The following is a 14,406-nucleotide window of genomic DNA, read 5'->3' as shown; positions in this document are numbered from 1 at the left end:
GTCTCACCACACTTCAGACCAGCCAACACTTCCTCTTATCTCTCTCATCTCCAGGTTGACAGGAGTCTATGGAATGTGGTCAAACTCAGCCCATATCTTCATTGCTGCCTTTCTCCCACTTCCACTGGAATGTAGACCAATGTAGTCGCCAGCAAGCTTACAAACCTGCTCATGGCTTGAGTTTCAGTCTTGGAGGCGGATTTGTCCTGAAAGGACTTGATAGCTTGCATTGATGGCTCCCTGGTGAACAATTTCCCTGTTCTTGTAGTAGCTAATCAGACTACCATTTTTGTTTTTCATTTTTCCTGCTGGTCTTTCTTTCAAGAAGTATCTTCTGTTTTTCTAGATGCTCCAGGCTGGTTTGCATGTCCTTTGCAGTGGGAATGTTCCACCTCAGAAGGTTCTGAATGGGGCTCAGGACTCCACCTAAGGTCCTATACACTACAAAAGGTCTGCAAGAAGCCTATTTCACTGGGCAAGTTCTAGAACTCCTTTTAGGTATTCCAATCAGTTATAGACTGAAGATGGGCTTACAAGCTTTCTGTATTCATGTTTCCTGATATTCCTTTCTATCCCACTCAAGTGTCTATTTTACAATAGTAGGCAAGGGAAACCAATATTCATAAGACAGTCAAGCATCTTAACATTATTTCCCCCCCCCCTTTACCCATTCAGACTATGTCTCGATCCCTGTATCACAAATCCCTGCTGTTCCAAGGTTGAGTGTACATCACTGTTTACCTCTGTCCAAACCCCATAGGGTTTTGAAGGCTGTGACCTTTCAGAAGCACATCACCAGGCCTTCTTCTGAGGCATCTTGAGGTGATTTCAACCACCAACCCAGAAATTCAGACAATGCAAAACCTAGTCTTGGCTATACCTGACCTCAATTCTTAGGTCACTGGGTTCTGGAAGGGAGACCTTCCCTAATACAGGTCTATGTGCCCCAGTGCAAGTACTAAAGACTAGTTACAGAACAAAGTTTACTCTAATACCATCCATTTTGGACTCTTTTTTTGTCGTTTTTTAAGGATCCTTTAAAAATAATTTTTTTTTTTTTTCCCAGTAAGGTTGGATTGTAGTTAGAAATACAGTTAGTCACAGACTATATAGCTCTGAGATGACATTCTGTTGTCAGGCTCTACTCATTTTGAATTCTTGGTGTGTGAGATAGAATGACTACAAAATAGTAGGTTAAGATTTCAGGAGGCATATTTAGTATCCCTAACTGGGGAAATTTTTCAGACTCTCAGAAGCACTATTTGTATGTAAATTCTTACAAATCACAAATCTGGCAGTTGATTTGAGCATCCTAGACTTGCTTCTCTTTCTTGCTTGTTTGTGTAGGCCTGCTTCCACTGTGGCCTTTCTTGGATTGTCCAGGACTCCTCTACTTTCTCAACATCTATGCCCTCATCTTGCCTCATTTCCTGCCTCCCTCAGTTTAGATTCCATGATCTGTTTTTCAGTAACAGTCTGGCTAAAACGTAAAGTCCCCTGCCCCTGAGTATTTGTGCTACCACCATCTAACAAAACCCCAAAACTGAATCAACTGCTTTCTCCATGCCTGCATGGGATACCACTGAAGAAAGGGAGCAAATAGGACAGATTGATTCTGTTAAAAAGAAGTTTTCTCTGTCGCCTCCAAAGGACTCTTAACACTATCTAGCAACGTCGTTACTACATTTCTAAATTCAAGTCTCTCCACAATCTCTATCACAATGAATTTTAATGTTCCCACTTACCTGTACTCCATGTTTTCCTTCAACAAATATTCATTGCACACCTATTCTAGTCCAGATTTCAGTCTCCTTCTTCACAGAAGAAATAGAGACTCTCAGACTAGAATTACCTACCTTCTTGCTTCCCAACCACCAGAGTACCTTCTGTGGTTTTTGGTAAGGATGGTGCTTTAATGCTCAAGTCAAAATTGCTTTCGTAAAAATAATGTTCCCTTGCTAATAGGCAATCTTTTTCTTTTGTTGCAAAAGTAGTCAGTGACTATAATTCAAATTTATACATGAATAAACCCTTACTACATCAAGATAAGCAAAGGTCTGACAGGCATTTTAATTTTATAAAAAGCTTGAGACATCAGACTTATATATCATTCTAAATCAGTACCCTTATTTCTATAATCAGACAACACTTAATGAAGTGAAAATTCTGCCTGCATGAAACTAGTAATAATAAAATTAGGCTTGGTTTGCTCTTTCACAGAGAACATATTCCAGATGTTTAAGTGATTCAAAGAAAACCCACAGTATAATGGCTCCCTTTAATGTATTCTCTCTTACTGCTTCCAAACTAGAATAAAACCTACTAGAATGCTGGTATCATTTTAAAGAGCACGTCATATACTTCTGAGGTAACTGTACATTTTGACATTTTATGTGCAATGTTTAATAGTGTAAAAATAATTTGCTATATGGAACATAAAAGTTCTGGTAGTTGAAATATAGTTAACCTCAATGCTACATGCATTTGAATGACAAGATAACTTTATTAATTTTTTTAATGTAATATCTCTTGTGATTCAGTGTTTGGTGCAAGATGTTTCTTGTTAGGTACAAGATACATCTTTTAGGCACTGATAACCTACAGCAGTGAGTCATCCTTAAGTGATTGTTGTTGTTGTTAAGTGCCATCGAGTCAGTTCCGACCCATAGCGACCCTGTACAGGGTTTCCGAGGGTGTAAATCTTTACGGGAGTAGAAAGCCTCATCTTTCTCCCGCGGAGCGGCTGATAGTTTCGAACCGCTGACCTTAAGGTTCGCAGTCCGATTCATAACCACTACGCTACCAGAGCTCCTTAAGTGATACGGCACCACAATCAGAACGTCTGGTAAAATACTATAGTGAAGATAGACTTGGGTGCTAGCCTGCCTCCTTTTTCTTGTCCTTTTTTCTACCATTGGTTGGCTCCTTTCCTCCATCCTCTCATGCTTAGTACCGTCATGATGATTTCTAATTGGCTAGAGACTTAGTAAGGAGTTCTGGTAGCATAGTGGTTACGAATCAGGCTGTGAATCTCAAGGTCAGTAGTTCGAAACTACCAACTATTCCAAGGGAGAAAGATAAGGCTTTCTGCTCCTGTAAAGACTGACAGCCTCAGAAACCCTGTTACAGGGTCACTATGAGTTGAGACCCACCCCACGGCACATAACCACCACCCAAGTCCTAGTGTACCATTGTACGATGAGCACTGGACTGCTAACTGCAAGGTCAATAGTTCAAACCCACAAGCCACTCCTCAGAAACCCTATACAGGGTCACTGTGAGTTGGAACTGACTCAATGGCACTTAACAACAATGAAAAGTCCCCAGTAGGCTCACATCCCTTGAGATATCACCCCAAAGTGTCCCCCAAATATCTTTTAGCAATTCTCTTCCAGCAAAATTTCTTTTATCAAATATGCTAACTGAGATATAGTCATTCAGATTAAGTTGCATGTTCTCTACATGATTTTTTTTCCTTAAAGAAAGATTGTGGTGGTATTGGTGTTGTTGTTAAGTGCTGACAAGTTGATTCCAATTCATAGCGACCCAGTATAGGGTTTCTTCCATTTGTTTTAGTATCTCTACACTGGAAAACAAGTTTCAATGTCTCTTCTGTCATCCATTTTGATCCTTTTCATCTTTCCTGTCTTCTTAATGACCTTTGGCTTTCTTCTTCTATGATATTCTTGGAGTCATCCCACAACTCTTCTTGTCTTTGGTCATTTGTGTCTAATGCATCAAATCTGTCCTTGAAATGATATCTAAATTCAAGTGGGATATGTTCAAGGTTATATTTTTACTGTCGTGGACTTGTTTTAAAATTTTTCAGCTTCATCCTGAACTTGTATATGAGCAATTGATGGTCTATTCCACAGTCTACCCCTAGCCTTGTTCTGGCTGATGATATGGAACTTTTCTATTGTCTCTTCCTTTATAGAGATGCAGTCAATTTGATTTCTGGGTATTCCATCTGGTAAGGTTCGTGTGTATAGTCATCTATTATGTTGTTTAAAAAAGGTATTTGCAATGAAGAAGTCATTGGTCTTACAAAAATCTATCATGCAATCTACAAGGTCTTTTCTATCACCAACACCATATTTTCCAACTCCTGATCCTTCCTCTTTGTTTCCAACCTTTGCATTCTAATCGTCAGTAATTATCAATACATCTTGAGTACATATTTGATCAATTTCAGACTGAAGAAGTTGGTAGAATTCTTCAGTTTCATCATCACTGGCTTTAGTGATTGGTCTGTAAATTTGAATAATGGTGCTATTGACTGCTCTGCTTTGTAGGTGTATGGATATTATCCTATCACAGACAGCATTATACTTCCAGATAGATTTTGAAATGTTCCTTTTGAAGATGAATGTGATGCCATTCCTCTTCAATTTGTCATTTCTGTTATAGTAAACCATGTGATTGTCAGATTCAAAATGGCCAATATCAGTCCATTTCAGTTCATTGATGCCCAGGAAATCAATCTTTATGCACTCTATTTCATTTTTGACAACATTCAATTTTTCTGGATTTGTACTTCATACATTCCATGTTCCAATTATTAATGGATATTTACGGCTGTTTCTCCTCACTTTGAGTTATGCCCCATCAAGGAAAGAGCTTACAATCGCAGAGTTCCAGGTCCCCAGAAGAGAGAGAAAGTCCCTCCCATGTGTACATTATATTGAGAGCAGGTCACACTCCCAAGAAAGCATCCCTTCAGTTGATTGGCTGCTCACAGCCGCTCATCATAGAGCTAACTAAGCCTGTATTAGGTTTTATCACCATAGAAATAAGAACATCCCAACTTCTAAACCTCTGGATATCCTGGACTATTCAAGTAGACACCAAACCCCAACCATTAGTTTGAGTTATACCCCATCAGCAAATGAAGATCCTGTAGGTTTTACTCCATTTCCATAATCACACTCAAGTCTATTTTGAAGAGGCAGCTCTTCCACCATCGTGCCTTCCAACCTGAGGAGCTCATTTTCCAGCACTCTATCTGACAATAATCTGGTGCTATTCATCATGTTTCAATATTCAATATTCTGGTGCTGAGGGTGTGTCACAACTATTCATAAGGTTTTCAGTGGTTAAACATTCAGAAATAATCTGCCTCTTCTTCCTCCTAGTCTTTCTTAGTCTAGAAGCTCAGCTGAAACCTGTAAACATGACTGTACCCTACTGATATTTAAAATACCCCTGGCATAGCTTCCAGTATCACAAGAAACAACCCACCACAGTACAACAAATGGAAATAGAATAATAATATTTACTTTTACCTATGAAAAACTGTCTTGGAGTCCTGGTATGGAGCTGTAGGATAGGCACTGGACTCCTAATCTCAAATTCGCTTATTCGAACTCTCCAATTGCTCCTCATAAACCCTATACAGGAAGCAACTTGATGGCACTTAAGAACAGCAACACGTAAAACTTTCTTAGTTTGACAGATTCTATTGATATTCTGTGGACATGAAATTAAATAAAGTCAATACTTCCCATATAATTTTTTGCGTAAGTGTGATCAGGTTTTAAAAAATATTTTCATGTTTATGTTTTATTGATCTATAATTCATATGACAAAATTAAAGAATACGATTCACTGTTTTTTAATATATTTCCAGGTTGGTCACTACTAATTCCAGAAAATTCTTATTACATTCCAGAACATTCTCATTACCTCTACAAGAAACTTGATGATTTTTTTTTTAATATTAGATTTTAATGACTACTTTTCACTATAAATTCAATGGAGTGATTATCACGATGTCTTGAGAAATCTAAGAAATATATGTCTTTTACTCCATACATCTTGTGAAATATGCAAGTTGATTTGAGAGGAAAACACCATTCTTACCAGAATGTGCATACTGGCCCCTTCTGTTAGGAGTGGGAGATGATAGGAGGGGTACAGATGAGGTCAGGGTAAACAGTGGTTTTATCAACATAGTTAAACAAACAGAGGAATAACACCAGCCCAAATCAAGCAAGTCAAAACAACATGTATAGCTAAGTAAATGATGCTGTCCTTGTACACAGACATTACATTACACAAACTGTTCTCCTAAGTGAGGGAATTTGTCCCTTAGAAATTGCTCATTTGAACATTTGGACATCATGCATCATGTTAAAGATCCATAAATGTCACCTCAATCGGGTGGCTATGATGCATGGTAATATCCTTCCTGTATCTTCATAAGGTTCTACTGCTCAATAGATTGTCATGATGTATTACATCAGAGACTCCTGCTCTAGCACTTGAGAGATGGGCAAAAAGCCCCAGAGGAGCCTTCGTAAGTCATTGCTACAAGGACTAAAATGCCAGGAGTCCAAGAAGTCATTCTTGGGACTTGACAAAATACCCTACTCAATAAATGAAACTATTTATTATAGGCTTGGTACAGCATTTGAACGCAATAGTTTATGATTGAGTATAGCTTGTTATTATAAAATAAAGATCTGTTGCTGGTTGTGAAATGCATAGAATTTAGAATCTACCAGTTCTTTATTTTTCACTAGAACTTTAACAATCCGGAATGTTTTCAGAGAGGTGTACAATCTAGTGCTTTGGAAGCCAAAAAATCTGAGTATGAATCCCGAGTCCACTGAGTCAGTGATTACCTGTGGGACTCTGAGAAAAGTTTAACCTTTGAAGTTAGTTTTCTCAATTGTAAAGTGAGAATTCTCCAACTTTCAACCTCTTAAGGTGGCTGTGTAGCAATGAATTCATGCAAACAGTCAACACACTCAGCTGCTCACTGAAATGTTGCAGGTTTAAGTGCACCCAGAGGCACCTCGAAAGAAAGACCTGGCAATCTACTTCCAAATATCAGTCCTTGATAATCCTATGGAGCACAGTTCTACTGCGATGCATGTGTCAAAATCAACTCAACACCAACTGGCTTTTGTGTGAATAAGCCTGTGTGCATTAAGCACCTAGGAAGTGCTCAATTAATACTAAATCAAAATCAAACCAATGCCATCAGGCTGATTCAGACTCTAATGACCCTGTATGGGATTTCCGGCTGTAAATCTTTATGGAAGCAGAAAGCCTCATCTTTCTAATGCGGAGCAGCTGGTAGATTTGAGCTATAGAATTATGGTTAGCAGTCTAGTGCTTGTGTCATTGTTAGGTGCTGTTTAGTCAGTCTGACTCATAGCAACCCTATGCACAACAGAACGAAACACTGCCCAGTTCTGCATCAGCTTCTCAATTACTGCATTTGAGCCCATTGCTGCTGCCACTATGTCAATCCATCTAATTGTCAGTCTTCCCCTTTTTTGCTGACCCTCCACTTTTCTAAACATAATGCATTCATTAACCTTCATTGCTGAAATACCACTATTGACACGGAACACTAAATCAAATATGATCACTTGCAGCTCCCATGTATGTACATTTCTTTGTTTTAAGTGTTCTCATCTTCCAATATTCCCTTGACTGTTTCACACAGGCACTTCGAGGAGAAATGGCACCACTTAAAGACAATGTAAACCACGTCAATGACCTTGCTCGCCAGCTCACCACACTGGGCATTCAGCTCTCACCATATAACCTCAACACTCTGGAAGACCTGAACACCAGATGGAAGCTTCTGCAGGTAGGCTCATTATAAGCATTATTGCTCCTAGTGGCAATAAAAGAATATACAGATAAAGCTTCTTTGGGAGTGGCAATGAAAGTAATATCTCTGTTTGGTGCTTATGATTATATTTTGTGAGTTTATGACATTTTAAACTGTTTAATAAATCTGTATACATGAAGGTAAGTCAAAAAGTAAAGCCATAAAAAATCATAGACACTTTTATTAGATAAAAATTTCAACATATGCTCCATCTGGAAATACACACTTCTGAAGGTAATGTTTCCATCTTTCTGACCCTTCCCTGAGGAATTCTGTGTTCTTTGATTTACACCACGTAAATATGGCAGTTTGAGCATTTTCAAGGGACTCAGATTGTGTTCATTTTAAATGTATTTCGAATTTGGGGAACAAAAAGAAGTCTGAGGGGCCAATATAGGAATGTAGGCTTGATGGGGTAAGGATTAACAATAAATTCCTGTAGGGCAATGGGATCCTTGTTACCCCCAGAGAATGCATCATGGTAATGAAAACAATTTCTTCAGTGCAACTTTTATGGCTTTTTTTTTCTTCTCATCAGTGCAGTTTTTAATCTTTTAAAAACTTCTTCTTAATAAGTCTCCATGATCGCCTTATATCCTTTGAGAAAATCTATCAAGAGTTCTCCTTTGGGGTTCAAAAAGTGCCAGGAGTCTCCATAACCTTCTAAGCTGACTTCTCTGCCTTGAATTTAACTGGCCCGACAGATCCCCTTGGAAGTCACTGTTTTGATTGCACCTTGCCCTGTGGAACCTATTGGTAAATTCAAGACTCAAACCTGATTATTATTCATTCCATAAAATTATCTTCATTAGTTCTTATTTGGCTTCAAAGGCCGATAAAATGAGCAACTCTTTCTCCTGTGATACTGCTTGTTAATATCCTGTTTGTTTGAAGACGCCCTAATGAAACTAAGACAAGTGTATTACTGAGAAAACTTGTCTTCAGCCACACTAATTGTACAGACATATTTAAGCATGTTTTATTTAAAATAAACCTGTGCATGTATGAATTGGAACCTTAGTAGCAACACTTTATCGTTTACCCTTACATCTGTAGCAAGGTTTCAAATCTAATATTCGTTTCTGTAAATGGCTGAAAGTCAGACATTACAATAAACATGGAATGCAATGCTGAATTGCTGGCATAGTTACTTTGTACTACTATTGCTTGAAATCTTTATTTGTCTTTACATTTCAATTCTTAGTAAAAACAAATGTTAATAGTAACAGTTTGAAGAAAGAACATCTTAGAGAACTACACAGCCTCCCTGAGCTAATTATTTAAACTTTCTTGAGCTCAGGACTTCATCTAAACATAAAACAATAAAACATCTTGATAATAAAAATCTCCACAACACTGGTTTATTGTTAGGGTGGATCAGTCAAAATTTTTGTAAATGCTTGGAATAGTACCTGTAACATAGTAAACATTTTATAAATTCTAGTTCTCTGTGTCATTACTATTATTATTATTACAGTACACAGGATTTGAAGTCAGATCTTACTAGCTTAATGACCTCGAGATCAGTTAACTCTCTCTCTGATCTTCAGGTTCTTCCTCATCTGTAGCAAGATTGCGGTCATATTAAATGAGATCATTCATGTAGAGTTCTTCATTGAGTACCTGACTCATAGTAAGAAAACAAAACAAAACAAAATAGGCATGGTGATGGAAGAAGTATGTCTGTGTGTTCCCAAAGTGCAGATCCCTATCAAGGTGACCCCAGAAGTACTGGAGGTTTGTGGATTTCTGAGCGTATGGCCGCCATTCATTCATTACAGTTCATTTCCAAAACAAAAAACTACAATGGCTTTCTTGCCTAGAAGGCTAGGATGGCAACAGCAGAGGCTCATCACTCTGTTTCAGTGTTTTTCTCTTGGAAATACATAGAACTGGGGAATAATTTACTCTCCTTTTTCACTTTCATAGGATGCAGATAATATGTTCTTGACGACAGAGTTGGGTCCTGTAGGATAAGCACCAGACTGCTAACTGAGTCAAAACTGGATTTTAAAATATTTTCTTGCAATGTTTTAATGAGAGAAAAAAATAATAAGCCATATTGCTTTTCCTATCGGCAGTCCATTTAGGAGTGTGATAGAAAGTCCTGATCAAGAATTGCTAGATCTTTAATAAAAACAAATTCTAAATTCAAGACCTCTTGAGAGCTCATATAGCTTAATTCTGGTTGTGATGGATAGTTTGGGAATATTTGTACGATTGTTACAAGTGGCAGGACCAGAGCAAAGCAATATAGTTAAACAATCACACGTATGCCTTTCTATGTCCTATTAAAATACTATTAGTTTCATCCTTACTATATTTTTCACTTTCAGTAAAAATAAGAAAAGTAATAAATGCCCAAAAAAAAAACCCAGTGGTCCCATTTGTTCCATTTAGGCACTCTTTAACTCTGTCTTTTGTATTTTCTTTTGGTGTGCTGAAAGATACATTTGTTTTCAGAATGAAGTACAAGGTTTGTGACTATGGCATGTAAATTTGCAAATGAAGCCAAATAATTCTGACTGAAAGAAAAAATACAAACATAAAATAAAATTAATACTAACTAATCCATTCTAGTTACACTATTTGTTTAGAGGTAAAGTATGAGAAGTATTAATCGTTGGAATTTCATGCATTCTTTGAAATGAATAAGAACTACAGGTTATAAATACGTGCAAGGAGATCATGTGATGCTGCGAAGGAGCTAAGGCCCGGTGTGGTACTGTAGGATAAGCACTGGACTATGTAAGCACTGGGCTGCTAACCCAAAGGTTGAAGGTTCAAACCCACCAGTCGCTCCTTGGAAACCCCATACGGGGTCACTATGAGTTAGAATCAACTTGACAGCAATTAACAACAAAGATCCAAATAAGGCTCTCTGGTGGTGCTGTGGGATAAACATAGGAATGTTAGCTGCAGGGTCAGTGGTTCAAACCCACCAAGTGCTTCACAGAAGAACGATGAAGCTCTTGGCTCCCATAAAGATTTACAGTCTCAGAAACCCTATATAGGATTGCCATGAGTTGGAATCAACTTGATGATAGTAGTAACATTTGTGTTTTGATTTTAAATCAAACTAAAGAGTGAAGTTGTGGGTAAAGAGTTGTGTTACTAACTGAAAGGTTGGAGGTTCAAATCCACTAGTTGCTCTGAGGGAAAAAGATGAGGTACTCTGCTTTCATAAAGGTTTATAGCCTCAGAAACCTTATGTGAAAGTTTGACTCTGTCCTATCAGGTCACCATGAGTCAGAATCAACTGATTGCAGTGGGTAAGAGCAAACTTAAGCTCATCTATTATGTGGCCTTGTTATCTTTGGAAAGTCATTTAAACTCTCTCAGATTTAATTACTCACTTGTAAAATGAGATGGTTATTGTGGATAACATCTACCGGTCACTTCCTATGCAATCCTTTGATCCTCTAGCTGCAAATCTGGGGGACACAAAGAAGTTGCTTCCTATATATTCATAATACAGATGTGGCTTATCGGGATCATGTTTCTCTTTACATAACTCTAACGTTTTAAACCCCTTATCTCCCTATGCACATATACACACCCTCCTCATATGAAATAGGCAAAAGTCAGTTCAATCATTTTGTGGTATAGGCTCTTAAGATAGCAACTTTCCTATGTTTCTATTTTTAAACCCGACCTTATGGAGTCATGCATAAGAAATGTTTTTTTAGCAGAAAGCTGACCAATGTAAGGTTTGGGTTTGCACAAAGCTAAGTCAAGTTGATTCTGCTAACCACTGTGCTATATGATAAATGTGAGTCCTATTCAGAAAGGCAACAAAGTAATGGAGTTCACAGCAAATAACTTTGTCCCCATTACTGGAAAAAGTAACTCATACATCCTGTCTGGGAAATTTTCCATTTAGAAGAATGTATTTGAGATGAACGCATTATCCAGCCTCTGTGGAGGGAAACTTGATCCCACCATTGTTATGACATCATATTTCTAGGAAAATCTTTTTTACCACATACAGTGTTATATCAGTTGTTAAAACCATAATAAAAAGCAAGTGCAGGTTCATCTTTGGCTCTAAGGCAAACTAAGGTCTAGAAATAGAGAGCTATAACAGTAGGAAGTCAGGTACATATATGTGAAAAGAAGATTGATGACAGTAGTAACATTTGTGTTTTGATTTAAAATACGATAGGAGTAATCGAGTTTTGTACTACCAGGTAATGACAAATTTGGCATTAGAATATCCTACACTTAGTTACATGATTCATTCGTTTTGATTTTAAAAGAAAACCAAGCTTGCTCTTTAGCTGTATTTAATATTTCTGTCAAAATAGCAGAAATAGGTAAATCATCTACAGCGGCATCAGATTCAGTCACGATTTCTCCTCTGTATATAGAAACAGAATATATAGAGAGCTCCAAGTTGAAGTCCCTCAGTGGAAGTCTAACAGTCATTGGATTACCCATTTTGAACTCTCTGTGGAAATCAAATCCTATTTTAGCACTCACGGTAGACACGTTGGTACAGATGTTTCTCCTTGAACATGTAAACAGTGTTTTTATTGTGCAGGATACCAGCCTTCCTTGCAGTTACAAAGAATTTCATGTACATTATCTCACTTAATCCTCACAACATCATGCTTATGTGTTATTTTTATTCCTTTTACAATTAAGGATACTGAGCCTTAGGCATATTAAGTGACACAACCCCAGTTACATAGCTTGCAGTTGTCAGAATCAAGATCTGAATTGTGTCTTCTGAACTACAACCCCTTAACCATTTCTTCCCGTCTCTGAAAAGTGTTGAAGTTAACAAATGCATTCTTCAAAGCTATTTTTGGTAACACAAATATAAAACACTTTTCCCATGGTGCACCCCCTTTTTAAATCATTCTCAGGAATATTAACTTTGAAATTGGAAACCCTATACAGGGTCTATATGAGTCAGAACTGACTCGACGGCACTTAACAACAATGACGACATCATCACTGAACACAGGATATTAACCTTAAAATATAGTGACAGATTTGGAGGCTAAGAGACCTAGTAGGGTGCTGTAGGATAAGCACTGGACTGCAAACTGTAAGGTTAGTGGTTCAAACCCACCAGCCTACACCTCTGAAGCCCTGTACACGGTGACTATGAGTTAGTTAGAACCAACTGGATGGCATTTAACAACTCATTCTAAATGTAAAGGTGGTGATGGCGTTATGTGCTGTGGAGTCGGTTGCAACTCATAGTGACCCTGTACAGGGTTTCTGAGGCTGTAAATCTTTACGGGAGCAGAAAGCCTCATCTTTCTCCCCCGGAACAACTGGTAGTTTCGAACTGATGACCCTGAGGTTGGCAGCCCGATTCGTAACCACTACACTACCAGAGCTCCTTTTCTGACTCATAGTGACCCTGAATAGAGTTTCCAAGGCTATAAATCCTTCCAGGAGCAGAAAACCTCATCTTTCTCCTGCAGAACTGCTGGTAGTTTCTAGCAACTGACCTTGAGGTTAGCAGCACACTGCCAGAGCTCCTTAACTTTAAAGGTAGCTCCGATATAAAAATACTGGTGTGGTGCTGTAGGATCAGCACTGGACTGCGAACTGCCAGGTCGGCAGCTCGGAAACGTATTGTATACTGGGTGCCTATGAGTCAGAACTGACTCAATGACACTTAACAACAACAACCTATATAAACAGATTTCAACTGTAACAAGCTAATATGATGTGCCCACTGACTGGAGGTTTTAAAAAGCTGAAGGTAAAGGAAATGAAAAGAACAACGAGGAAAGAAGAATGTTATTTGTTTTAGAAAAGGTTAGGTCACAGAAGGATTTGTTGATATTAGAAAGAGAATGACCCATGAAAAAAGGACAATTAAGTTCTAGGAAAACATCTTTGCAGTAAGGAGAGAACAATCATTTCTGCTTAACCTCGTCTCTGTAAAAAAGAAGAACATGAGCAAGGCCCTTTAAAGCTTTCCAGCAGGAGAATGTAAATCTAAACGCCGAAGATAGTTACACACTGAGGTAAAGGTGTTCTGTCAAGCTTAAGGACATTTTCCTCAGTCAGTGTGGTTTCCTCTAATTGTGCTTTATTCGAGAGGAATGCTACTGAAATTGCCATCATGACCCAGATGTTCCAGTGTATGCACTCCAAAAGAAGAATGATCAAAATTTCAAGTCCATTCTCTCTTATAAAAAATGAAATCAGGATATGGAGGGACTGTAGAGGAAAAGGAATGATGTAAGACTGTGACCATTGTGTTTGGTAAAGTCATCAGTACTCAGCACAATACTTGAGGGAAAACCCCTACAGATCTCCAGGAATCTCTCTGTGTAAAGCTCTCTTTTCTCTGTCCTTCTGTCTTAATAACTTTAGTTGCCTCATTCTTCCCAGACTTTCAACTCCATATCCTCAACTCAGGGAGTCGGTCCATTTCCTGGGTTCTTCTTTATAGTTCTGTAGCCTGGAAAGTCCCTCAAGGGGATTAACTAGAACAATCTTAGGACTCACCCCATATGTTTTCTGACACTCAGCAATCACTGGCCTTTCTTGCCTGCTGTCCATTGTCTTATAATCAATCTATCATTACATATATTGGGTTCACGTTCTGGTTATTTCATGCAAGTGGGTAAATGTAGTCCTTGTTACTCCATCTGAGTCAGTAGCAGAAGTCCTAAAATGGCTTTTGAAGCACTCGTTTATTTGTTTTTGTTCTTGCTCCCTTGATTTGGAGATCATATACAAATAATATCAAAGGAAAATAGGTCATTAGCTGATATTGTACAAACTCCGGACACTGTATTCAA

The 14,406-nt window shown here is 38.1% G+C and overlaps 1 protein-coding gene across 4 annotated transcripts in view; it reads left to right on the top strand.

Moving 5' to 3' along the window:
* The window catches only part of LOC102838260 (dystrophin-like), a 3,237,302-nt gene that overhangs the window by 2,772,441 nt on the left and 450,455 nt on the right, over window positions 1-14,406 (top strand). For all 4 annotated transcript variants that reach the window (XM_006870143.1, XM_006870144.1, XM_006870145.1 and 1 more), the window contains one exon: window positions 7,460-7,606. In XM_006870143.1, coding sequence (XP_006870205.1) covers window positions 7,460-7,606 — 147 coding nt within the window. The remainder of the gene's footprint in view (window positions 1-7,459; window positions 7,607-14,406) is intronic.

Source organism: Chrysochloris asiatica, unplaced genomic scaffold (genome assembly GCF_000296735.1).
Source record: "Chrysochloris asiatica unplaced genomic scaffold, ChrAsi1.0 scaffold00139, whole genome shotgun sequence".
NCBI classification, from domain to species: domain Eukaryota; kingdom Metazoa; phylum Chordata; class Mammalia; order Afrosoricida; family Chrysochloridae; genus Chrysochloris; species Chrysochloris asiatica.
Note: the sequence above shows the minus strand (reverse complement) of the source record. Positions and strands in the feature narration are given on the sequence as shown.